We start from the raw sequence: 26608 nt of genomic DNA, 5'->3' as shown, positions 1-26608 counted from the left end.
TTTATGGTATCCCTGATCATGTCATCTGTTATGGGATTTTCTTGTGTGAATACTGCAGCGAAAAAGGTGCTTAGCAGATTGGCCTCTCATGCTCTTCCACCATTTCTCCCAGATTATTTTTTCGTTTCTTATGGCTTACGTGGTTGAAGAATATGCTTTCATTAGATTTGTAGACTTATTAACAAACCCCTATCAATATTTTATTATTTCTTTCTCCCTCCCCTCATCTCCACCCATAGGGACTCTACATTTTCATTTGCCTCACATATATTATCATGTAGGATGGATTCTAGGGACAATTTTACATATAAGCAGACCCCCTCTCTCCCTCGCTTCTTTGTAAGTCATTCCTGCACAGACTGTAGCCCTGTAAATTAACAGCACAAACATAGCTCTCGTCCAGCCATGTCTCAGTTATCCCCACCATATCAAAATTTCCTTCCAAAATTCATTGTAATTCCTCCATCTTGTTGGTGAGGCTTCTGGCATCAGTGTACATGCACTACTTGTATTTCTCTGTACCTCCATTCCTGCTTAGTATATTGACTGTCCTAATCATCTCCCCATGTATCATCATTTAGGTGAAGGTCACCATCTACATTCCCCTCCTGTACAATAATTGCCCACTAGCCCAGTCCTTAATTTAAACTCTCCTCCAACCGTTTAACCATTCCCACCCAGCACAGCTGCACTTTCCCCATTATGGTGCAGTCCATCTCTAGCGTAGAGCCTGTAGCCAACTGAAAAGCTGGCCCAGTTCTCAAGAAACCCAAAAACCTCCTGCCTACCAAAACCCTGAGCCATTTCTTCACCTCTCTAATCTCCTGCTGCCTCTCTGGCATAACAGGTGGCACATGCAGCATTTCAGAAAATACTACTTTTGAGGTCTTTACCTTAAAAATGACTTCAGGGAATTAAGCGAAAGTTTAAGAACCTTCCACCTACCTCTGTCATTGGCGACAATGTCCTCCCCAACCCCACTCAGTAATCTGTCCACCTTGAGCACCATGAAGACACAAGTTTTCTGGAAACTGTCTATAATTGAATCGCGTACATGTACAGCAGAAAGCATGAAGACACCACATTCCATGATATACAGGTACCTGCTTTTTGGAGGGGGGAAAGGGTGGGAGTGTTAAGTTTTTTAAAAAAAAGTTGGCTTTGTTTTTCATATCACAGTATTTATTAAACAAAATAATGACTAATCTTGTAATTTTTTAAAATTACTGGGATTTTTGGAGACGCACACTTCCTACAATTTCAGGGATCATTTTTCAGCAAGGCTCCTTGTAATCCTCTGGTAATAAAGAAAAACATAAGACAAAAGGTAGACATATCTGTGTAGTAAACATTTTAATGCGTCTCCTCAAAGTGCCTATAATGTCAGGCTACAAGATTTCCGTGCAGCGTCTTCCGATAACAGTAATCTAGCTGAATCTGTTGTACATATATGTGGCCCCGCTGATGACCCTCAATTGGTAAAACTAAATTTTCTTTGTTAGAGCGAGCCAGGACGTAAGGCTGCCGCCTTTGGTAACTCGCTTCTTATGGACTACAATGAGTGTAGACGGGTCTCATCACTAAAGATTGTAGATGGTTACAATGCATCGTTGCACTTTCCTCTTCAGCTTTCCCGGTTCAACTTTCAAGCAAAATCAGATTTCTTTGCAGGCTGTTGAGATACTGACAGGTGTTTCTCTGGGATTACCGGTTTTGAGATGATAACTTCAGACTCTTCAAAGTACCCTCAGTGACAGACAAGTGTCACAGTGAGAATAAAGCTTAGAAGAAATTCCGCATGTCTGAAGTTACTAGAAGGAAAGAAGATGCCAACGTGTTCCACTACTAGCAAGACTAGAAAAAGTCACAAAAACAGCAATAAGAGGATGTCTCGTGATGTAGGCTCTGAAGTCGAGTCGTAAATTAAACAGGTAATGTATGCTACCGACTCACATCAGAAAGAAACAAAGTCAATAACTATTGCTAAACCTATTTTTTTTTAAACACCCTCAAGCCGCTTTAATGCCAGAACAACCTGCCGTATGGTATTGTGCATAGGATTAAGACCTTTCTGGCAGAAAAGCAGTTGATTCCCACCCAAGCCAAATTTCAGGTCAACTTATTGGTGCCTGCTCCCATCCTCTAACTCTTTCCGTCCAAACCCAGATTTTGGTGACCTGTAAGAACAGCGATTGCAAAGTGTAAGAGGAGGCAATGAAGTTGGGAGAATCCTTCCCAGTCTGCCTACTGCTCGTTTCTGTGCATTCTTGATGTCAGGCTTGGGAGGCAGAGCTAGTTCTCCAGGAAAGCCACGTAGTCAGTGAGTCTAGCCAGCTGCTGCTCGTTGGGGATCAGAGACAGGGGAGCAGAATCTGTGGGGAAAGCAGAACAAACCGTTACGGACCTCCCACCCAAAATGTACACGGTTGCCATGCACATTCCCCTGCCTCCACCAGACCAGCAGCGTTTTTGGAAATCTCATACAGAACTGCAGGCAAAAATTAAACACAGAGCATAAACAGGGAAAAGGATTTTTTTTTTTTTATACAGCAATGAATAACTTAGGGGGAGGATGCAGCGGATGTAACCCCGAGCCCCGTGATTGCGAGCAGTTGCTTTTCTTTAAAATAATGGCAGCCTGCCAAGGTTTTATTAGCTGCACAAAGCAGGCAGTAATCTGTGGAGCACGGATGTTGGTTATGGAATATGTAACAAATGTGAAAACGCAAATAACACAACTGTATCAACAATGTCAAGGAACGAGAACTCAACCAGCACCAACTGAGAAGCATCCCTCAAGGCTGGATCTGTCATTATGGGGTGTGGAGTGATGGGCAACTGTACATGGAGTGGTACAGATGCCGAAGAACTTGATTGGCAAGTTGTGTACATGGATTTACTTAGAACAGGTCCAATGCACAATAATCGCGAATTATTGTGCCGCCGCCACTGTAACTGTGCCGCCGCCACTGTAACTGTGCCGCCGCCACTGTAACTGTGCCACCGCCACTGTCCACAGCAAATGTTAGATCGTGGTGGGAAGAGGGAGTAGTTATGGATGAACCCCTTCATGAGAATTTGCGATCAACTTACATCTGTTGGATACAATATCACTAAAACAGAGCTTCCACAAGCTGCCACTTACCGGGTTTCTTGGGCATCACCATACGTGTGGTGGAATCAGCCTGCCAACCCTGTTCTACGACACCTGTTACGGGATTTAACACAAAAGAGAAAATGTCATTTTGGAGTAACTGTATATTTAAAAGGAAAAAAATAAAAATAAAAAAATAAAATAAAAAATAAACCAAAAAAAAAAAAAACCCAGCAGTGTTCCAACACTACGGTGATCTACCTCCCAATTCATATTCACGCATACAAACTGTCAATGTCATAATAAGAATATAGAAAGTGAAGATTTATTTTAGCCATATGGAATCTGCCTAAAATATGGGATAAATCTTGGGTTGGTCCCCAGTAAATGACAAGAGAATAATTTTCACATTCTGGAAGGGTGGACACATCTGTTCACAGAGGTAACAGCCCAGATTAGAGGGCAATTCACACAACTGATGGTATGGTGGCCTTATTTTTTAATGTGCATTACGTCCTCAAGCCCTGGCCCTTGCATTCCAACCTGACAGCATCGTAAGCACTTATATGCATGTCAGTGAGCTGCAATTCCAGACACAACCACTATGACACGTCTGGAGCCCTGTCTGGAACACGGGAGGACGTTGATCAGTGACCGTGCTGGAAGGTGGAACCCCCTCTAATCTGAAACATATGGTCTATCCTAAACCCCTTTAACACACAGTCAAGTTCATTTTTGCCTTTTGTTTTCTCCCCTTGAGGAAAAGAGCCCTAACTTTTTTATTTGCCATTTGTCAGACATGCGCGAGCTTTTTTTTTTTTTTTTTGGGGGGGGGGGGGGGGTTTGAGTTGCAGATTTGAATGGCATAATTAATTTTTACTATATAAGTGTACTGGGAAACCGGAATAAAGAGAAATTTCCAAGTGAGTTGAAATGATCGCGCGGGGGGGAAGGGGGACATACTGCCATTGTTTTTGTGCCATATTCTCCAGGTCACGATTATGGCAATACTACACAAGCATAGATTTGTTTTTACTTTTTCAATGGTTAAATAAATTCAGCTCGTGTCACCAAAAACCGCGGTTCAGGTCAGTGCTCTCTGGCTGTCCACAGGAGCTGCGCGAGTTTCCGGAGCGTGGCGTTTAATTTGCCGATCTCGAGTGACATCATCTGTGTGGCACACGTGATCTCTAGCCATCCTGGCTAATTGTAAGCAGAGCCCGAGACCCCAGAAGGCATGGAAATTTGTGCAACTCTAGTCCACAGCTACGAGCACTGACCCAGACCGGGGTTGTGCAAAGCGACAGCTTATCTCTACTAGGGAGGGAACATATTGCTAGATGCCCCAGTATAAGAGCCAGGACTCTGAATATTGAATAATTCTACTCATTTTCCTCTGAATTACATTTTGAAATATACAGCATTTTTTTTCTTTTTTTTTTTACTATAAAATGAAAGATACAATGGAGTTTGCTGCCGAACTCACCTTTAACAGCGTCTTCCACAGAAAGTCCGACAAAGGCTGCCAAATCATCAGCAGAAATTGATGTATAAGCTTGTGCTACCAGGCCAAACGCGCGCCGTCGTGTAGCATCTGAGGACGAAAACGTATATGTTTCAGTAAAACTTATTGAACAAACTATGGCTAATCACACTTATTACACAGAGAGAAACGGCATTACAGACACTGCAAAGACGAAGCAGCAGGATCTTGTGGACTGTGTCTCCCTCTGCCGGGAAATGATGCAAATGCAATGTGAATAATGGAATGAGAGGACCAGCTTCCAGATCACACGTCCACCGAGGACACATGAGACACAAGACGTTGCCCCGGATTTATAAAAGGCTGTTGCAGGGCTGTGTCTGCTATAGCAGCCGATTCCTAGTCCAGCGCTCTGTCCCTCCTGAGTCTCGCCGTATGGCTAAGCGGTACAGCCACCTATGGGGTATTTCCACATTCAGCAGAAATTGTGGGACAAATTTAGGTGCCTTTTTTACCCATTAACCAGTGTCAAAACTAAATTTTGTTGGTCAAAATGTAATTATTTTATTCTTCACTGCCCAATGGTACGAAATTCTGTGACACACTTGTGGTGTCAATATGATCACTGCACATCTACATGAATTCACGGAGAGGTGTAGTTTGTAAAAAAGGGTCACTTATGCAAGGGTTCTGCTATCCTGGCACCTCAGGGGCTCTGCCAAAGTGACAAGGCACCCTTAAACCAATGCAGAAAAATCTGAACTCCAATATGGCGTTTTTTTTGTTTTTTTTTTAAACAAATTGCTTACTGCTGATGGCCAGAGGGACCAGTAATCACTGCAGTCTAGCCGCGGTGGCCAGTCATGCGCAGTGCTTACATGCTTTCATATCATTAATGCCTATGCAAGACCAGTAAATGGAAACAGGTAGTTCCATGCTCTTTCATAGCGAGCTTGTCAGCACTGCAAGAAGGCTGGCCAGGAACACAGAACTTCACCTGATCCCCGACAGCTTCAGTCCAACTGTAGATATGGTGCAGACGACCGGCTTCATAGCACCACCAGGGCCGGCAGCGCCACAATGCATGTCAATCAACGAGGTGTGCCCGCTCCTCCAGCAATGTGAAATATATGAGGCTGGGGAGCTGTCCGCAGTGAAGAGAGGAGAAAGTTGAGCAAATTTTGCAGGACCCTGGCCCAGTGGCCACAGACAACTAATGTAGCCGCTGTGTACCGCTCAGAGAACAGCTTCCTACCAGCCAGCATCTTTGGTTCCCCTTTTGATAAAGCCTTTCTAGCACAACATCATTGATAGTGGCATGAAGCATATATGACATTGTGCCACGCTAGATAATCGAAAGAGGAAAAGTCCCATCCGGCAGCATAGTGTAAAATTACTAAGCCAACAAATAAGTCTTCGCTCTATTAAAGGTGAGGGAAAAAGCTGCTGAGATCCTCGAGGACTTAAAACCATCTTAAAAACATGTTACAGTGTCCACCGTGAGTCAGGCCTTAATCTACTGTAACGATGCTTGTCACTTGGGAGTGATCTGAGGTATCACTGGAGCAGTTTCTATTTAAAAGTCCGGCTGGTTTAATTTATTCCTCATAAATAGAGTTGAGGGAATTTTTCAAACTTTGGTTCTGATTACTTTGCGGCAGCGAATATTGTATTTACAGTATTCGCCGAACGTCATTGGAGTCAATGGGAGTAGAAATGATTGAATATGTTTGGAATCGATCGTCAAATAAACTCAGCACGAATAGGGTACCAATATGGCACGAATGTCAAATTCACATTTGGCAGCCGATTGCGAACATATTCGCTCAACTCTACTCATAAACCACATCACAGGAAAACTTAAATCCAGCCCTTGTGCGGCACAAAGTGAAACAAAATAAAAACAGTACAAACAATAGTGCTGGTTCACCCGCTTGGCTTAGAGTCCAGCTTCTAAGACCTTTTGCAAAGCTACACAATCCAGGTGGTCTACCCACCTCCATACACAGAAGAAAATGTCAGATAAACAGGTCCCCTTTTACAATGTGAACCACACCCAGGGGTGGAGATATGGTGAGCAGCTGTCCCGCTCTAACTCTTTAGCTGCTCAAAATTAGAGCTGGCCCTAACGTGGCCGATTAACCCCACTTCGTACAATGTGTACGAGAGAGATGAGTGAACGTGCTCAGATAAGGCATTATCCGAGCATGCTCGTGTGCTAACAGAGTGACTTTGGTGTACTCGAATAAGATCTTCGAACAGGCAATCCATGCATGTGATGCGGCTGTCAGACAGCCACGATACATGCAGCCGCAGGAACTTGAACTTATTTTTCGAGCATGCCGAAGACACTTGGATAGCAAATGAGAAAACTTGGATAATGCCTTACCCGAGCTCATTCGCTCATCACTAGTACTAGAGCATTACTCCAGGTTTACATCACAGAGTACATGCACCTCTGTGAAACATATCTGGCTTCTAGAAAAGTTTAGAAAAAAAAAGTTTCTACAAATGCCAACGCAGCTGATGCATTTCAGCTTTTAAAGTTACAAAGTCGAGTAAAAGCTTTAACAATTTGCAAACATTGTGACATTTTTAGCTTGAATCAGTTCTGCCAAAATTGGTGGAGCTGGTTACAACCCACCCAATCAGCTTTAAGGGAACCTGTGACCCCCAAAATCGATGATGAGCTAAGCCCACCAGCATCAGGGGCTTATCTACAGCATAAAAGAATGCTGTAGATAAGCCCCTGATGCATCGTGAAAGATGAGAAAAAGGTTATATTATACTCACCGAGGAGCGTTCCTGCTGCGGTCCGGTCTGATGGGCGTTGCGGTCTGGGGCCTCCCATCTTCTTACGATGACGTCCTCTTCTTGTCTTCACGCTGCGGCTCCGGCGCATGCGTACTTTGTCAGCCCTGTTGAGGGCACAGCAAAGTACTGCAGTACGCAGGCGCCAGGTCTCTCTGACCTTTCCCGGCGCCTGCGCACTGCAGTACTTTGCAGTACACCTGCGCCGAATCTGCAGCATGAAGACAAGAAGAAGACGTCATCGTAAGAAGATGGGAGGCCCCGGACCGCGACGCCCACCGCAGCGGGACCGCCCCTGGATGAGTATAATCTAACCTCTTTTTCTTATTTTCAGGATACATCGGGGGCTTATCTACAGCATTACAGAATGCTGTAGATAAGCCCCTGATACTGGTGGGCTTAGCTCATCATCGATTTTGGGGGTAGCAGGTTCCCTTTAACCCCTATCTGACCTTGGACGGGATAGTACGTCCAAGGTCAGATCACCTGCTTTGATGCAGGGCTCCGCGGTGAGCCCGCATCAAAGCCGGGACATGTCAGCTGTTTTGAACAGCTGACATGTGCCCGCAATAGGTGCGGGCAGAATCGATCTGCCCGCACCTATTAACTAGTTAAATGCCGCTGTCAATCGCAGACAGCGGCATTTAACTACCGCATCCGGCCGGGCGGCCGGAAATGACGTCATCGCCGACCCCCGTCACATGATCGGGGGTCGGCGATGCATCTCCATTGTAACCATAGAGGTCCTTGAGACCTCTATGGTTACTGATGACCCGTGGCTGTGAGCGCCACCCTGTGGTCGGCGCTCACAGCACACCTCCATTTCTGCTACATAGCAGCGATCAGCAGATCGCTGCTATGTAGCAGAGCCGATCGCGTTGTGCCTGCTTCTAGCCTCCCACTAGGCTATTGAAGCATGGCAAAAGTAAAAAAAAAAAGTTAAAAAAAATGTGAAAAAAATAAAAAAAATATAAAAGTTTAAATCACCCCCCTTTCGCCCCAATCAAAATAAATCAATAAAAAAAAAAATCAAATCTACACATATTTGGTATCGCCGCGCTCAGAATCGCCTGATCTATCAATTAAAAAAAAGCATTAACCTGATCGCTAAACGGCGTAGCGAGAAAAAAATTCGAAACGCCAGAATTACGTTTTTTAGGTCGCCGCGACATTGCATTAAAATGCAATAACGGGCGATCAAAAGAACGTATCTGCACCAAAATGCTATCATTAAAAACGTCATCTCGGCACGCAAAAAATAAGCCCTCAACCGACCCCAGATCACGAAAAATGGAGACGCTACGAGTATCGGAAAATGGCGCAATTTTTTTTTTTTTTTTTTTAGCAAAGTTTGGAATTTGTTTTCACCACTTAGATAAAAAATAACCTAGTCATGTTAGGTGTCTGTGAACTCGTAATGACCTGGAGAATCATAATGTCAAGTCAGTTTTAGCATTTAGTGAACCTAGCAAAAAAGCCAAACAAAAAACAAGTGTGGGATTGCACTTTTTTTGCAATTTCACCGCACTTGGAATTTTTTTCCCGTTTTCTAGTACACGACATGCTAAAATGATGTCGTTCAAAAGTACAACTCGTCCCGCAAAAAATAAGCCCTCACATGGCCAAATTCACGGAAAAATAAAAAAGTTATGGCTCTGGGAAGGAGGGGAGTGAAAAAACGAACACGGAAAAATGAAAAATCCCAAGGTCATGAAGGGGTTAATATGCCAGAAATGCTACTCCAGTCACTGACTCAAATTCTGCGCCTTCTGTTTCTGCAAGGCTGGCATAGCACGATTGTGAGCTGCGACAGTCTTGATGAATCAGCTAGAGTCTTTAGAATTGAAAAAAGGAAACAAATTCCACAATAAAGGTCATAGCTTGAAATAAGCTGTACAGGAATTCTGTAAGGATTAGTGATGAGCGAATATACTCGTTGCTCGGGTGATCTCAGAGTATTTATGACGGCTCAGAGATTTTGTTTTTCTTGCCTCAGCCGGATGATTAGCCAGCCTGAGTACATGTGGGGGTTGCCTGGTTGCTAGGGAATCCCCACATGTAATGAAGCTGTCTAGTAGCCGCAAATCATCTAGCTGTGGCAAGGAAAATTAAATCTTCGAGCAGTCATAAATACTCGGAGACCACCCGAGCGTGCTCGGGAAAACCCGGGCAACGAGTATACTCGCTCATCACTAGTAAGGATGTGATGTCCAAATGTCAAAAACACTTTTGGCCATATAGTAAATGCTTCTCCTAGGAAGAAATATACAAGGATGCTTTCCTTACCTCTTACAGCCTCGATGATGGGCTGTATGTTTTCTGACCATTGATGGGCAGCTATTGAAGAATAGATTGCAGGGAAATCTCTCTGCCAGATCCTTTGTCCTACCTCCCAGATCCAACCAATCTCTGGACTCGACTAAAGAGGACAAAATTGGCCACATCTCAATGGAAATGTTATAAAGAAAAGTAAGCATGAAACACTAAACACCACAAAAGTCTATAAATATATGATATGTAACCTCAAGACAAGTTATGTTAACATATGATTGGCCAAATCACATCTAGACTTTGGTAAATCAAGCATGGAACACATTCTGTGGAAATGTCAAGTTTTTTAGATTAGAAAAGGCTATCCAAATGTAACGTGAACCATACAGAGCCAGCAGTTTGCCCATTCTATCAGCACCAGGCTCCACGGCTCGTGTGCCGAGCTCCTGAGCCGCTGCAGAGCCTCATTCACACATCTGATTTTCAAGTTTATATTCTGTGCCATCATCCAAGAGAAGCGGACCAATTTCGTATAAGGTGTCACCCTTGTTTCAACATTTTTTTTTTCTCTCACTGAAGCAGGAAGACAACTTTATATTTATCCAGTGACTCTTTGCAATGTATCAGTTTAAATCAGATGAAATATGGATGGAAAACTGAAGCACAAAGCCCGTCTCCCTAGTTCATCTGTGTCTCACGGCTCCCCATAGACTTCAATCTTAAAATCTGATCTGCAAAACTGATGTGCGTATGAATCAATGATAGGCATCATACAAACCTATAGCTTAAGAAAATAAAAATGGAAGGCACAGACACAGAGGTTTGAATGTAGACCTGCAGAAGGAACACGTATTCATTATAACCTATTTAGATGTTCCCAAGTGTTTGTTTGTTTTTTCGGTGTATTCCCCCCAAAAAATAATTTAAAAATGGAGATAGATTTTTGACCCGAACCATGGACCAAAATGAACCATACAAGTCTGTTGGTGGAAATCATGGACTGCACATAGGTGCCATCTATGTGCTATAGGTTAACAGAAGCTTTACAATTGTTTTTTTTTTTTTAACCATCATAGATGTCTGTATGAGGCCCAATAATGAAGGGTACATTATTTAAATAAGGTACCAAACCTGTGATAGAAAATGCATCAAATTCATCTGGATCCTGCTCAACGATCTTGTAGTATTGTGTTGAACCCTCACTGGACCAAGAAACACGAACACACAACGTGCTCCTCAACAAAATTCAATAGCATGATTTGAACCCAGCCTAATTCACACTGTTTTATGGCAAGCTGTTTTGAAGCCTTTATTAGTTTAAGGACCAAACATCTAGTATATGCCCTCACCTTTAGGGCTCATTCACACTGGCGTACAGCATCAGATGATTCTGTAATGCGAGAGAATCGGATGCCATGTGCAAATGACACTGGGCTCAAACTCTGCTGCGAAAGTGATCCGAGTGTCACTTTACTGTGATCCGATTCTCTCGCATGTGCAAATTGGGTTAGAGGTGCAGAGAAGATGAAAAACTTAATTTCTCCATTGTGTGAGTCGGCGTAAATGGGACTGCACTTCGATAAAATCTGAGTGCAGTCTGATGTTTTGCACGCACCCATAGATTTGTATAGGTGCATGCCATCTGATATACTCTGCCCATCACAGCATGCAGCCATTCATCCAAGTTATACTCTGGCTACTCGCCAGAGTTAAGAAAGCCCTTAAAGGTGAAGCGTCAGCCTCACTAACCAGAAACAATTTAAAAGTGAGTCTCTTAGGGTACCGTCACACAGTGGCATTTTGATCGCTACAACGGCACGATCCGTGACGCTCCAGCATCGTAACAATATCGCTCCAGCGTCGTAGACTGCTGTCACACTTTGCAATGTACGACGCTGGAGCGATAATTTCATGACGTATGTGCGATGTAGAAGCCGTTGGTTACTATGCGCACATCGTATACAATATCGTGCACACCTTTGTTACACCATGCGATCATGCCGCCACAGTAGGACACTAGACGACGAAAGAAAGTTTCAAACGATCTGCTACGACGTACGATTCTCAGCGGGGTCCCTGATCGCAGGAGCGTGTCAGACACAGCGAGATCGCTGGAACGTCACGGATATATCGCTGGAACGTCACAAATCGTGCCGTCGTAGCGATCAAAATGCCACTGTGTGACGGTACCCTTAGAGTTAAAACTGCAGACTGTACATGGACGTAGAAGAGGGGCTCCAGCACAGCAGATTTTACTAAGTAAAACTTACAGTTCTGACAGCGGGCGGGATTCTTTTCCATAAGTAGCGAGCATTATTCCTGAAAAACAATAAAAGAAAAAGGAAAACCTGTTACAAAAAGCTTTAAGCTTAAAGTATTCTGTGTACAGCAGAGCAGCCTATATAGTATCTGTACACATCTCACAGCACCAGCAGGACAGGGTGACTACACAAATCTGATGCCGGAAAGCGAAGTGCCTCAACGCTGGTCCTCAAGGCCCCCCCCCCCAACAGGTCAGGTTTCCAGCATTTCCATAGTATTTCACACTAGGAAGAGAACAGGTCGCAGGTTCTGATGCTCTGGCAATAATTCCATCTCCTGTGCAACACTCAGGAAACCCTGAAAACATGATCTGCTTGGGGCCGTGAGGACTGGAGTTGGAGAACATTACAACAGACTTCCAGGAGAAGTCCGCGGTTGGAGTTTAACACCGGACACTAACTGTCCGGTAAGTACCCCGAACTTTTAAGTTTGGGGTCGCTGATCTCTATTGATGATGTACTGGATTCTAGGATGCGCCTTACTACAAGATGCGCCAAGTTTTATATATACATTATATGAAAAATGTATTTCTACTAATTCAAATTTCCCTGGTCACTGAAATAAGCAGGGGGGGTCAATAAAGTGCTCTAGAGATCTACTGTATATAGGGAGGTAATCAGTTTAAGGCCATAGTCACACGCTCAGTTTTATGGATGTAAAATACTGATCAAATACTGAACGTGTCAATGTGGCCTAACAGTCGGCTCCTTTACCTGGTTTTCTGCAGCATTCACATCGTGCACAAGCACCACTGCATATACTGCATGTAGAGATGCACACACTGCCACTGCATGTACTCGCAATTTACATTTATTTGGAGATTAGCATATTCAAACCGGCATTTTGTTGGGCCAGGATGGTTTAATGTTCTCTCTTCTTTATAACAGCCATTCCATTGATACCAGGGGTTTGTGTTTTCAGAACTCCCTAGAGTCAGATTGGGCACGAAGACTGTGCCAAAACTTGCATGTGCTAGTTAGGGTGCCAACCTCCATGATCAGGTAGGGTTGTTGATAGGGTGAATTACCTTGGAATGGCATCAGGGCACTTCTCTACCTGACCTCTATCACGCCTGTTTTTGTGTGACATCTCAACATACATTGAAACTAGTTGGGTCACTATACATACATGTTGATGATGTTGTTTTTTTGGGGATTGCCTACAGGGCTCCTTTTTAATTGTTATCAATAAAAAGTTTATTTTTAATAGGTGGGAATTTTTTTGTACATGTTAGATGTATTCACAGAAGCACACAGCTCCGCATGCACAGACGCACATATTTCTACTGCAGGTCTCCTATGTGGACTTTAATTATGAGTAGCTTAGCACCAGTTATAAAGTCTTGTTATTCCCCATATTTTCCAGTTTTCACAAGGTGCAGGACTGATCACAGGACTAATATCCTGGGAGGTCCTTCAACTCCATTGCTCAGTGCACTTTTTTAGGATACCCTGGTGAACACTGAGGAGCTCCTGTTCCGCATTGGTGATGTGCAGGTTTCAGCCTCCTATCCTGACCTGCACTGATCAGACAGATCAGTGTTGGGCAGAACGGAGAACTGAGGTGCTGCACAGTCCTTTCAGTGATTGAGAAGGATGAAGAGTAGTGATGAGCGAATATACTTGTTACTCGAGATTTCTCGAGCACGCTCGGGTGTCCTCCAATTATTTTTTTAGTTCTCCAAGATTTAGTTTTTCTTGCCGCAGCTGAATGATTTACATCTGTTAGCCAGCATAAGTACATGTGGGGGTTGCCTGGTTGCTAGGGAATCCCCACATGTAATCAAGCTGGCTAACAGATGTAAATCATTCAGCTGCGGAAATAAAAACAAACTCCGAGCACTAAAAAATACTCGGAGGACACCCAAGCGTGCTCGAGAAATCTCGAATAAAGAGTATATTCGCTCATCACTAATGAAGAGCGCTCCACACTTTTTCGCAAGATTTTAACTTGGTTAAAAAAAAGTGTCATAGAAAGATGCAGTATTTAGCTCTTAGCAGAAAGCTTAGTTGGCTGCAATTGAATGTATGAGACATATTAGATCTTAAAAAATATATGTTTGCCTAGTGAACTCCTTAAAGCAGTGATCCCCAACTCCAGTCCTCAAGGCCCACCAACAGGTCATGTTTTCAGGTTTTCCTTTGTTTTGCACAGGTAATGCAATTATCACCTGGGCAATACTAAGGAAATCCTGAAAACATGACCTGTTGGTGGGCCTTGAGGACTGGAGTTGGGGACCCCTGCCCTAAAGCAATTCAATTATACATAAAAACAACCAACACAACCAGAGGTAGCAATATCGCCTCTACATGTGTCCTTGATGCCTGTAAATGCACTTTTATTCGATAATGTCAGCCACATGCTGATAACGATCAGGAGACTGAATGCTGGACAGAAGATGAGAGTGGGGCCACAAGGCATAAATTGGTGAATGGAAAGTTGCAAGCCTTGTCACAATGGCAGGAGACAGTGATAAGGGTCATCACCGAGCAGAGGAGCTGCACAGAGAGCCGATGCCGTTCTGAATGTCGGGATTCCTGTGTCCTAACAGATTTATTGGCATCAGTGCTATCGGAGCCGGTCACCCAGGGATGATGTGCTGGGAGGTCACTCGCTCTCCGTAGTCTGGTTAATAAATATATTAGGATACAGTGAGAAGAGTAATTGGTGAGGGAGCGTATGGCTAGAATAACATTGTTTCACAGGCGGTGGGGACTGCACATACTGGGGGTAGGAGGCAGCACTTAGTGAGACATCTCCTGCACACCGAGTGACCCCATTGTTTTCCTCACCATTCACATGAGTTGATGAGAAAGTATGGGAACAGAATGATTAATACAAATGTTCTGTCCCCATAGTCAATAATTGTTATCGGCAACACAGCCTCAGTTTTCATAGGGCAAAGTGCTGCTGATAAAACACTTGGATCGCTCAGGAGATGAATACTGGCATGTTTACACGGGATGATTATCAGACACTATCAGCTAGTCTAAATGTGCCATTACATTTTTCTTCCCTTAACAGTGTTCACATTCTGCTGCTATATAGAAATAATTCTCTTTTCACAGCGAGTTCAGGATCTGGAGATTGTAACATTAGAACGATGTTCCTAGCTTTGTGAGATCTTCTGAGATCAAGGGTGATCCTGTGAGCTGCAGTTTGTCAGCAGTGGAAGTGTCCTGGGGCAGCCAAGGGTCTTCATGTGCCTGAGGGTGTAAATCATATCTACTGCCTTTAAGCCCTCATCTGCTGACTAATGCCCTGGCCGAGGAGTGGAATCATTTTTTTCTCTCTCTTATTTCGCCTCTCCATTGCAAAATAATTAGTAATCAAGTATTTGGCACCTAGTTGAGTCCTACGTGAGCATTATCAGATATTTTTCACTGGGGGGCATGTACTTCTGCCTCCTGTATGACACTGACCAATCATAAGCAGGCAGCAACAAAGAAGTGTAGAAGGACCTGTGGTAAGGTGATCAGGGTCACATGACATGCGTCTACAGGTCCGGCCGAAATAAGCATTCAAGATATATTATACAGCACAGCAGTTCTAGAAACACTAACTGAAATGAATAAACATGTCATGTTGAGTTCAACATGAAAAATTGGGTGAAAGGTCCTCTAACATCTGGCCATTGCTCCAATCTCAGCCCTGTTTGCCTAGCTTGTTTCCTTACACTATGTCATGTGATAACTGCAGCCAATCAGAAGCAGTAACCTTCACTAGTCCACTCTGAAAGCGGCAGCAAATCATGTGACATTTTCGGATACCAGTAGGGGACACAGGGTCAACTTTGGAGAAATAGCAATGGTCTGGAAGAGAGTTTATTTTGTTTTGCACCAAGGGGCTATTAGGAAGGTGTTGTCAAGTAGAAAACTCTCTTTTTAAAGATAAGAGCTGGAAAACATTTATGGTCCGTTACTTCAATACAGCCTTTAAGAAAAACGTAGGAATCCATCACTGTGAAAATTGGACTAAAACAATTAAAAAGTCATTAATAAACAACATGATGCAAAAAAAAGGATAAAAAAAATGAAAAAAAAAAAAAAAAAAAAGCATGTGCATAATCTTCTTACGCGTTTTGGACGACTTAGAGTCCATCGTCACAGAAATGCTAAGTTCCAATTTCCGATGCTGGATTACTACCTTTTTCTTACTTGCATTATTAAATTCACAGAATATAAGTTACCGTATAAAGGATCGGTGCATTAATTAAACCATGTGGATCTTCATATTTAAACCCAATGGGGATGATCTGGATCAAAATTTAGACTCCACAGATAAATATAATGCCTACAATAAACACGTGGAGCTAATCACTCGATAAAAGTACATGATATTATTGAAAAATACAAGTTACAAATAACAATAACGATAAGATAAAACTATAGGGAAGCAAGATCAAGGATAGACCATAATACAGTCCCAAAAGGCATGCAGAGCGAGGGATTCATATAATATATACAGGTGAAAATAGACTGTCTGCTAAACTAGACAGTCAGAAAAGTGATCATGAAAAAAAAAAAAAAAAAGTGTGTGCCAATAATAGAAACTGGAACAGATTGACGAACCAGACTACATGATTTTAAAACGTTAATATCAATATACTGTATACAAAATGGGATTTAAGCTGTCCATATAGTGTACAAACACTGTGAAATGTTATAAACATAAAGGGCATTTGTGAAACAAAACACATCAAAAATAGAATTATTCTTACCGTTAATTCGGTTTCTAGGAACCTTCCACGACAGCGGTACTGGAGGATGTCTCCCCGCCCTAATGGGGGACAGGAAACACAAAGAGGTTAAATACCCTCCCCTTCCTGCCACCTCCAGTGTTTTTTCTGGACACAGTAGTATGAATATGAATAGTTACCACTTAAGTGCAGGAATCATCCAATAAAATCATCAGATAGGGAGGGAAATTAGTGCTGTCGTGGAAGGTTCCTAGAAACCGAATTAACGGTAAGAATAATTCTATTTTCTCCAGTCACCTTCCACGACAGCGGTACTGGAGTAGTACCAACAAATAATTTCTAGGGGGGGGGGGGGACAACCGCTTGCAGAACTGTTCTGCCGAAAGTTAAATCCTGGTTGAAATCAAGCCTGTAGTGCCTGGTGAACGTATGTACTGATGACCAGGTGGCGGCTCTGCAAATCTGTTCCGTAGAAGCGTCACCTCTCTCTGCCCATGATGTTGACACCGACCGCGTAGAATGGGCCTTCAGTGATGGAGGAGGTGGTAGATTCTGGGATGAGTATGCCAGAGATATGGCTTGTTTAATCCAGTTGGCAATAGTATTTTTCGTAGCCTTTCTGCCTTTGTTCTTCCCAGAGAGTTGAACGAAGAGATTTTGGTCAATCCTCCAACTCTCTGTTTGAGAAAGATAATGTAGAACCACTCTGTGAACATCCAGAGTGTGGAAGGACTCTTCTCTCACATTAGAAGGATCCGGGTAGAATGAGGGCAACACTATGTCCTGACCTCTATGAAAGTCTGATGTTACTTTAGGTAGGAAGGTAGGATCTAGACGATGGATTATACTATCAGATGTTACCCTTAAGTAAGGCTCTTGTATGGATAGAGCATGTAGTTCTCCTATTCGTCTGGCAGAGGTAATAGCCACTAAAAAGACCGTTTTTAGGGTAAGAACCTTTAATGAAGACTGCGATAAAGGTTCGAAAGGGTCCCGAGTTAGACTATTAAGAACCAAATTAAGGTCCCAAGGAGGAGTATTGTTGAGAACTCTGGGACGGATTCTACTCGTTGAAGTTACAAAACGCCTGATCCACCGATGTTTGGCTAGTTCCTGATCGAAATAGGAGCTAAGTGCTGAAATCTGTACCTTTAAGGTGTTAGGCCTAAGGCCCAACTCTAGACCCCTCTGCAAGAAGTCCAGAATATTAGCAATATTTGGATGAAATGGGTCTGGAATATCTGGAAGATACCACGATGAAAACTTCTTCCAGATTTTGGCATAAATGGCATTTGTTATGGGTTTTCTACTGTTTTGGAGAGTATGTATTACTCTATCTGAGAGACCTCTTGCCTTTAGTATCTCGGCCTCAGAAGCCATGCTGAAAGATTCAATCTGTGAAGGTTTGGATGCAGCAACGGTCCCTGATGAAGAAGGTTTTCCTTCTGAGGTAGACATACTGGACCTTCCTGAGCCATGTCTAACAGGGCGCTGTACCAACTCCTCCCTGGCCATGTTGGCGCGATTAGAATCGCCGCGACTCGTTCCGATCGGATCTTCTGTAGAGTTTTTGATAGCAATGGGATCGGAGGAAATGCATAAACGAGGTTGAACCTCCACGGGTGAGAGAACGCATCCATGCCTAGTGCTCTGTCTGTCATATTTAGGGAGAAATAAGTTTGCAGCTTGGCATTCTGACTGTTGGCAAAAAGGTCCACCTCTGGGATCCCCCATCTGGAAATCAGGGAGAGGAAGACCTCCTGGTCCAGACACCATTCCCCTGGATGTACATCCCTTCTGCTCAGGAAATCTGCCTGGGTATTGGCTGACCCCTTCAGGTGAACTGCCGAGATAGAGAGGACGTGCCTCTCTGCCCAGAAAAAAATGTTTGAGGCTAAGGTTTTTAGTTTCCTGAATCTTGTGCCTCCTTGATGACGAAGGTATGCTACCGTGGTCATATTGTCGGAATATATTCTGACATGGTGTCCCTGAACAATGGAGAATGCAGCTTTTATAATGCTTCTTCCACCGCTTTCAGTTCTCTGAAGTTTGAAGAGCTTGCTCTGATGTCTGGGGCCCAGGTGCCCTGGAAATTGGTTCCCTCGACTATAGCTCCCCATCCCCATTGACTGGCATCCGATGTTAGTGTCTTTAGCGGGATCTGATCCCAACCGACCCCTTGTTGGAGGTTTCGGAGCCGTAGCCACCATGTCAGGGATGCCTTGACATGATTGGGAAGGCAAATTCTTTTGGAGAGAGAACTCTGCTGTCCGTCCCAGGATGATAGGATATGGGTTTGGAGGACTCTCGTGTGGGCTTGAGCCCAAGGTACCATCTGGATACAAGATGTTAGAGATCCCAGCATAGACATGGAATGTCGTAGAGTAGGAGCCTTCAGGGTTCTGAATGCTGTTATCTTCTGTACCAGATCGAGTTGACGTTCTCTGGGCAGAAAGGATCTCCTCGCCTCTGAGTCCAGAAGGACTCCTAGGAACTTCTTCCTCCTGGAGGGACGTAGGTCCGATTTCTCTAGATTTGGGATCCAACCCAACGACTTTAGGATTTCTAGAGATCTTGTTAAGTCGGCCCTGAGGCGGGAGACTGAGGGAGCGACAATGAGTAGATCGTCTAGATAGGGTACTATGTAGATCCCTTGAAGACGGATGAATATAATGGCTTCTGTCATGATCTTTGTAAAGACTCTGGGAGCGGAGGCGATTCCGAAGGGAAGGGAGTTGAACTGGTAGTGTACTATTTCCCGATCCTGAGATATTGCGAATCTTAGGTACTTACGGAATTCTGGATGGATTGGGACGTGGTAATAAGCGTCCCTCAGATCCACTGTAGCCATCGCCCAGTCCTGTCCTATCAGAGGAATTGCTGTTTTGACCGACTCCATCTTGAACCTCCTGTAGGTTATTACTTGATTCAGGGATTTCAAGTTGATTATTATTCGGTGCTTCCCCGAAGGTTTCTTGATCAGAAACAGGTGGGAATAGTGTCCTCTGCCAATTTCTTGGTGAGGTACTGGGGAAATTACTCCTTCCTGGAGTAAGTTCTGGAGGTCGGAAAGGAATGCGCCCTGAGGGCTGAGACTCTGCAATGAGGTTATCCTTATGTGATGAGGGGGAGGGCTCTCGAACTCTAATTTTAGTCCATTCTGAATAGTGTTGAGTACCCACTGGTTCGACGAAATGGACCTCCACTGGTTGATGAAGTTCGAGAGACGCCCCCCAACGCCCTGGGCGTAGTCACTGCTTGTCCGGGGTCTGCTGGGACTGGGGAACCAGGATGTTCCTACCTTTCCCCCCTTTAGGATAGCTCCAGCGTCCTGTTTTGCCTTTCCCTTTGAATTCCCGTTGGTAGGGTTGCTCTTTTGAGGGACGAAAAAAACGTTTCTTCGGATTTCTCTGTTCCGGAAGCGCTTTCTTCTTGTCCGTTGCTTTATCCAGAATATCATCCAGGGCCTGCCCGAACAGATAGCGGCCCTGAAAGGGAATGGCACAGAGCTTTGTTTTGGACGTTATATCCCCACTCCAAGACTTGAGCCATAGAGCTCTTCTGGCTGAGTTAGAGAGAACTGCCGATTTGGCAGCCACTCATACGGACTCTGCCGAAGCATCGGCAAGGAAGCCGGTAGCTTTCTGGAGAAGCGGGAGAGAATCTAAGATTACTTCCCTAGATGTTCCGTGGGTAAGGTGCTCTTCCAGCGTGCGGAGCCAACGAAACAGGGATCTAGCCACGCAGGTGGACGCAATGTTTGTTTTAAGGAGATTGGTAGAAGTCTCCCACGATCTTCTTAGTAAACTCTCCATCTTGCGGTCCATAGGGTCTCTGAGCTGGGAAGAATCCTCCAAAGGGAGGGTTGTCTTTTTTGACACTCTAGAGACCTGCACGTCTACTTTAGGGGTATCTCACAGAGAGACGTCTCCATCGAGAGAAAAACGATTTTTAAGCTCAGAGGGAACAGTAAGACCCTTTTCGGGAGATTCCCATTCATGAAGGATGAGACTCTGTACATTTTCATGTATAGGGAACCCCTTTAAATTTTTTAGGTTTTAACCCACCGAACATCTCATCCTGCACTGATGGCTTCTCCTCCTCCTCCTCGACACCCATTGTCCCCCTGACCATACCAATTAACTCCTGTATGTCCTCTGAGGAAAAATAATATTTTTTACTCTCCTCTTTGGGGGTGGAAGTGGAGCCCTCATTCTCCCACAAATCCTCCGAGCCGGAGGAATGAAGTTCACCAGAATCTGAATCAGAAGTAACCGTTGCCGTCTTCCTTTTTTTAGGAGGAGGTGGCGGAGGTAACAGAGACTGGGAAAGGGCCGATACCAAGGACTGAACTTCCTGTTTAATGAGGGTTTTAATGCTCTCAAACAAGGACGGCTGTTCTGAGCGAATTATTTCATCAGTGCAGGGCTGGCACAGTCTCTTCTTGTAAGAAGAAGGTAGCTTCGATGCACAAACACCACATTTTCGATCTTCCGATTTTGTCTTGGAAGATCTGTCCTTCCTAGGGGCAGAGGCCTTGTCTCCCTAAAGAGAGAGAGAGAAGGGGGACTAAGTATATGGCACCCTAAGGAATACAGGGATAGAGGGACCTTAACCCACTACTCACGGTAGGAGGGAGGACGCAGGGCTCGGCAGAAGCAGAGACAGATCTGTCACCCTCCATGGTCAGTCAGACAGGGGGCCTTACCTGGAGGTGACTACCAGGGTTAAATACCGTGGAAGCTGCGTCCAATCCTGTGCTTCTCCTCCCGGTCCCAGGCGTAGGGGAAAAACCGCTATGCCGCCATCAAACTGTAGTCCGACGCGCGTGCGTTCCACCGCTGGAACGCACATGCCGTGAGCCGGAAGCTCGGGTACTTCCGGTTCGCGCGTCCACCGTTTCCGGCCATGAGGAGAGGAGGAAATGCCGGGGAGCCGCGCGGGGACCACGGCCGCACCACACCGCTCCGCTTTACTCCCGAAGGAGCGCGGGAGGAGCGGAGGAAGGGTCCCGAGTCCGCACAATGTGGGGAGACGGGAGCAGCGCCGCAGGGAGGAGACACATCCCGACCCAGGCTGCCCGGCTAGGTAAGACCTGAGTGCTCCGATCGCCGGCCACGGCAGCACTACCGCAGGACCTCTTCATGCCCCATAGGGGACAGGAAAAACACTGGAGGTGGCAGGAAGGGGAGGGTATTTAACCTCTGTTTCCTGTCCCCCATTAGGGCGGGGAGACATCCTCCAGTACCGCTGTCGTGGAAGGTGACTGGAGAAACTATTAGCACCATATGTGCCCACTAATTCAATTCATAGGCTGACAGGCAGCGCGAGATCAAGCTATAAAGATGGAATCATCTTACTCATAGTGCGATTACACTGCAGGGTCTGGGAAAGACCCTTGTGACATGCATTCTGCATTGGCTTTATCAGAACAAGGTGTACATTATATGAATCCCGTGTACTGCATACCATTTGGGACTGTATTATGGTCTATCTTTGATCTTAATTCCCTACAGTTTTATCTTATTCTTGTTATTTGTATTTTTCAATAAAATCATGTACTTTTATTGAGCGTTTAGCTCCAAGAGTTTATTTTAGGCATTATACTTTTTCTTACTTTGCTTCATATGCCTGAGGACACCGGCCTGGGATCTTTGAATATTTTAATTTCTCTAGAGGATGGTGAGCTGAAAATACTTTTTTCCTTTTATTATTCCTGCGGTTACACCATCTCACTATTCAAGCTTAAAACAAGTTTTCCCTGCGTAAATAGTGAGATCTTAAGTGTCTAGTACACAGGTTACATAATCTAGAGTTACTGCAAAAAAAAAAAAAAAAAACAACACACCACTCCTCAAAATTGCTCAGTAGACTATTGCTACCCCTCTAAAATATGTTGTAACACAACACATACTTACATGTCATTATGCAAGAGGTAGAGGACTAAAAGTTGACTGTAGACTTGAGGGGTAGCAACACCTCCTGGGGCCTAAATAAAGAAACAGTCCGGTTAATTCATCGTATAATATAGTTGCTTTAGTCATTAATGACCAATCATGAAGTGTAAAAGCAGATGGACTTCCTGAATCACTAACTACAAAGACAAAAAAAACTGTTAGAACAAAGTCACATTTGTCTACAGCAGCCAACCATAATATATATATATATATATATATATATATATATATATATATAGATAGATAGATAGATAGATAGATATAGATATTCCTGCCCCTACATGTCTATACACATTGTGGCGGTTACGAGTTCCTATATAAATCATGGCCGTAGGCAGTTATCATTGAGCGACTTAGGCAACAGCCTTGTGCGCTGCGAGGATTCGTCAGGACCGGAGGGTATGAATGCGTTATACATACTTCCGGCCAGAGCCCGTCCAGTGGGCGCGACCACGCACAATACACTTGTGTTTAGCAAGACCGTGCCTCACCTTGCGACGCGGCCGTCCAGTGGGCAGCCTCGCTCCACACAAGTGCCCCGGGTCAGAAACCTGTGAATCTCCGCAGTGCACAGTGTGTGCATTACAGGAATTCATAAGTATGAGGTCATACATAGTGAGTAGTGATGAGCGAGTATACTTGTTGCTCTTGTTTTCCAGAGCACGCTCGGGTGGTCTCCGAGTATTTGTTAATGTTCGGAGATTTAGTTTTCATTGCCTCAGCTGAATGATTTACAGCTATTAGCCAGGCTAAGTACATGTGGGGGTTGCCTGGTTGCTAGGGAATCCCCACATGAAATCAAGCTGGCTAATAGCTGTAAATCATTCAGCTGCAGCAATGAAAACTTAATCTCCGAACACTAACAAATACTCGGAGGACCCCAGAGCGTGCTCAGGAAAACCCGAGCAACGAGTATATTCGCTCATCACTAATAGTGAGTGCAGACTTATCAATTTGGACCGGAAATCCCCTTTAAACCTTACAGCTGATAAATAAATGCTACACAAAATATTGCATGTGCCAGATTGTGGCAACATCAACTCAGCCAGGTATGTTTTAGAGCTCAGATGAGTGCATCTTATGTACGTGGGCGCTTCATGTTACACTCCGATAGCAGACTGACAAATTGTATTGAATATGACTGTCCAGATGACCGTTTACATGGATTGAGTGTCTGAGATAGAAAATCGCAGCAAGCACTAGCTTTTCTGTAGTTCAGATACAAACTCGCCTACTGAGTTCTATAGGTGGGAAAAAAAAAAATCAGATCATCTGTACTGCATCCGATTTTTACGGTTTAATTTATTTAATAGCCTTCGAATCAATCTTGAGCAATGGCAACTTGATGTAAACGCTCTGCAGGAAGATTGATCTTGTGTTAGCCTAGATAGGTCCACCGGAGTCTTCTCCGTGATGTAATATTGATATCATCTTGCCATCGGGTTGCTGGTGTTCCTCTCTGCCTTATTGCTTTTATTCTTCCGACCATGATGTCCTTCTCCAGCGATTGCTCTCTTAGTATGATGTGCCCAAAGTAAGCAATTCGGAGCTTGGTGATCCTTGCTTCCAGTCACATGTCTGGCTCGATTTTTTTCAAAACTGATTTGTTTCTGCATCTGATTGTTACAGGTAGATTGTCAATATAAACATAGGAAGCTGTACTTGATCATGGATATTTTAAAACTATTGTTTTATAAATCTGGAGGTGTAAAAAACAGACGCGGATGAAAAGGCAGATTTTTCATGCAGTCATCTGATCCTGGCCCAATTCTGTAATGCTGAGGGGCTTAAAAAATACATTTAAAAGTCAGCTGGGGATCAAGATGAACATGTGACTAGTCCAAGATGGAGGTGTTTAGCAACTTTCTCCTATTCTGCTTGAGTAACAGGTTTCCTCCTATACACACGTCACTCATAGCGATTGGCATGTGGAGAGGCTGTTAGTCCCTGGATTGACTTATAATAATATTTTTTATTTCTATAGCGCCAACATATTCCGCAACACTTTACATTATAGAGGGGACTTGTACAGACAAATACAACAGCCTTCAAATGACACAGCGATTCAGGGTACAACATACCTGTCTGAAAGGATGCACCCACAGTGATACATGCTGTCCGTGGTTTGGAATTAATGTACCAGCTGACTGGTTCCATTTAAAGGGAATCTGTCAGCAGGTTTTGCTATTTAATCTAAGAAGCATCAGATAGGGGCTAAGAGTCTGATTCCAGCGATGTGTCACTTATTAGGCAGTGTGCTGTAGTTTCAATACAATCAGTGTTTTAGCAGCAGGATATTATCACTACAGGACTAGGTTTCATGGGCAGGCCAGTCCAGCTAATCTGTATAACCCCACCCACACCACTGATTGACAACTTATTGACAATGTACACAAGAAGTTGCCAATTGGGGGTGTGGGCGGGGTTATACACAGCCCAGAAGTCTTAGATCTGCTACATCTGACAAACAAATATTCTATGAAAACGGCACCAAGCAGTCCAGTAGGTGATACATCGCTGAAATCAGGGTGTCTCTGCATTATGCCATCAGATTCCAAAGCACAAAAACACCTGCTGACAGATTCCCTTTAAAGGGGTTGTGCAGTCCTTCTTAAGGTTTGTGGCTCTGCTACATGGCGGCAGTAACAGCAAGAACAGGCCGTGTGCCCGATACCTGGCGTGTCCGGTGATCGCTCGGGATCAGCCCGATCCCAGTGCGGGGACTGATCTCCCAACCCTCAGCACAGAAATGAGAGATGCTGCAGTCACCAGAACAGATGGAACATTTGGGGGGCAATGACACTGAGCCAGACCCTCCTGCCTTGTTATGTCATTCAGCCAGACATCATCACTGGGGTCCAATGTCCATCCACCAGTACCAGACAGGCTCGCCCCATTTACATGATGGGGTACGGCCCCTATTCTTACGATCAGCGGGCCCCAGCAATCACACACGCTTTCCCTAATGGTCTGTGTAGGTGGCAGGGTGTCACTCAGGGAATAGGCCTCCATTACTGAAATATATTAACACTTAAATGAGTCTGTAAGTGCAGAAAGTGGAGAATCCCTCTAAGCAGAGTGCAGCCAGGGACTATATACCGAGGGTGGAGGGATACGGCCCTCTCTGCAGGCAGCTCTAGCAGTGACGGGACAGTGCGGAGTGACAGGCACATGGCCTCGTATACACAGCTTCCTGCGCTGTCAGCAGAACGCACCTCCAGCTCCTGCTCCTCACACTGCTCTAGAAGCCTTTGGTAGGACACCGGATTTTCCGCCATCACGGCAACTGGCATCTTCCCTGCTGGCCCCCGGGGCCTCAGCGCCGCTCCTCCAGCACACGTCTTCCGCTTCCGGGTCAGGGCACGTCACGGCTGCATGCCTCGCATTGGCTAGAAGTAAGGAGCACCTGATTGGCGGAGAGCGTGGAACGCAAACAAGTGATCGCATTGCGCATGCGGTCTGTTCTCTACACGTACACTGACTGTGCCTCCTCACTGCACAGCTCAGGCCATAGAGGCAGGTTACTGCGGAAACCGAAGTGTAGGAACCTTGTGCACGGCCAGTTACTCCATAACTGGGCGCAGAATTATAGCTAAGGCCACGTTCACACACTCAGTATTTTACCTCAGTAGTCGTAAGGCAAAATCAGGAGTGGGTGAGAAATACAGGAGTGGTGACGTGTATCTAGGATTTTTGGCTTACAAATGAGGTAAAATACTGACCAAATACTGAACGGTAAAATACTGACCAAATACTGAACGTGTGAACATGGCCGCTACCACTCAAGGATGTGGCTTTTTTAAATCAAATTAGTTATGGCCTTTTTTCTTTTTAGGTTAATGTAAGGTAGGAAGTTTTTTAGTTTAAACTAGTTTTCATTGATGCTTTTAAGGGTCTTGAATGGATCTATGACTGATGTGCAGCCCCCCTGCTTCTAACATTTAAACGCCATTATCGTCAGGTGGCAGCAA

The 26608-nt window shown here is 44.6% G+C and overlaps 1 protein-coding gene across 1 annotated transcript; it reads right to left on the bottom strand.

The window, feature by feature from the left end:
- Positions 1–1336: 1336 nt before the first annotated feature.
- COPS8 (COP9 signalosome subunit 8) lies at positions 1337–26010 on the bottom strand. Its single transcript, XM_069733326.1, has 7 exons — positions 25853–26010; positions 22599–22669; positions 11930–11978; positions 9675–9807; positions 4581–4688; positions 3146–3208; positions 1337–2372 (listed from the first exon to the last, which is right to left on the bottom strand). The coding sequence occupies exons 1-7, from the start codon at positions 25928–25930 to the stop codon at positions 2293–2295; spliced, it is 582 nt and encodes a 193-aa protein (XP_069589427.1). The 5' UTR covers positions 25931–26010; the 3' UTR covers positions 1337–2292.
- Positions 26011–26608: the final 598 nt, after the last annotated feature.

The sequence above is a fragment of the Ranitomeya imitator genome, chromosome 7 (genome assembly GCF_032444005.1).
Source record: "Ranitomeya imitator isolate aRanImi1 chromosome 7, aRanImi1.pri, whole genome shotgun sequence".
NCBI classification, from domain to species: Eukaryota; Metazoa; Chordata; class Amphibia; order Anura; family Dendrobatidae; genus Ranitomeya; species Ranitomeya imitator.
This window is presented reverse-complemented; position numbering and strand designations above follow the sequence as displayed.

Coding starts and splice junctions, on each gene's coding strand:
- COPS8 (XM_069733326.1), bottom strand. CDS start 25,930: ATGCCAGTTGCCGTGATGGCGGAAAATCCGGTGTCCTACCAAAGGCTT. Junction 11,979..22,598: donor TACCTCTTGCATAATGACAT/GTAAGTATGTGT, acceptor ATTGTTTTTCAG/GAATAATGCTCGCTACTTAT. Junction 3,209..4,580: donor TGTGGAAGACGCTGTTAAAG/GTGAGTTCGGCA, acceptor ATCCCGTAACAG/GTGTCGTAGAACAGGGTTGG.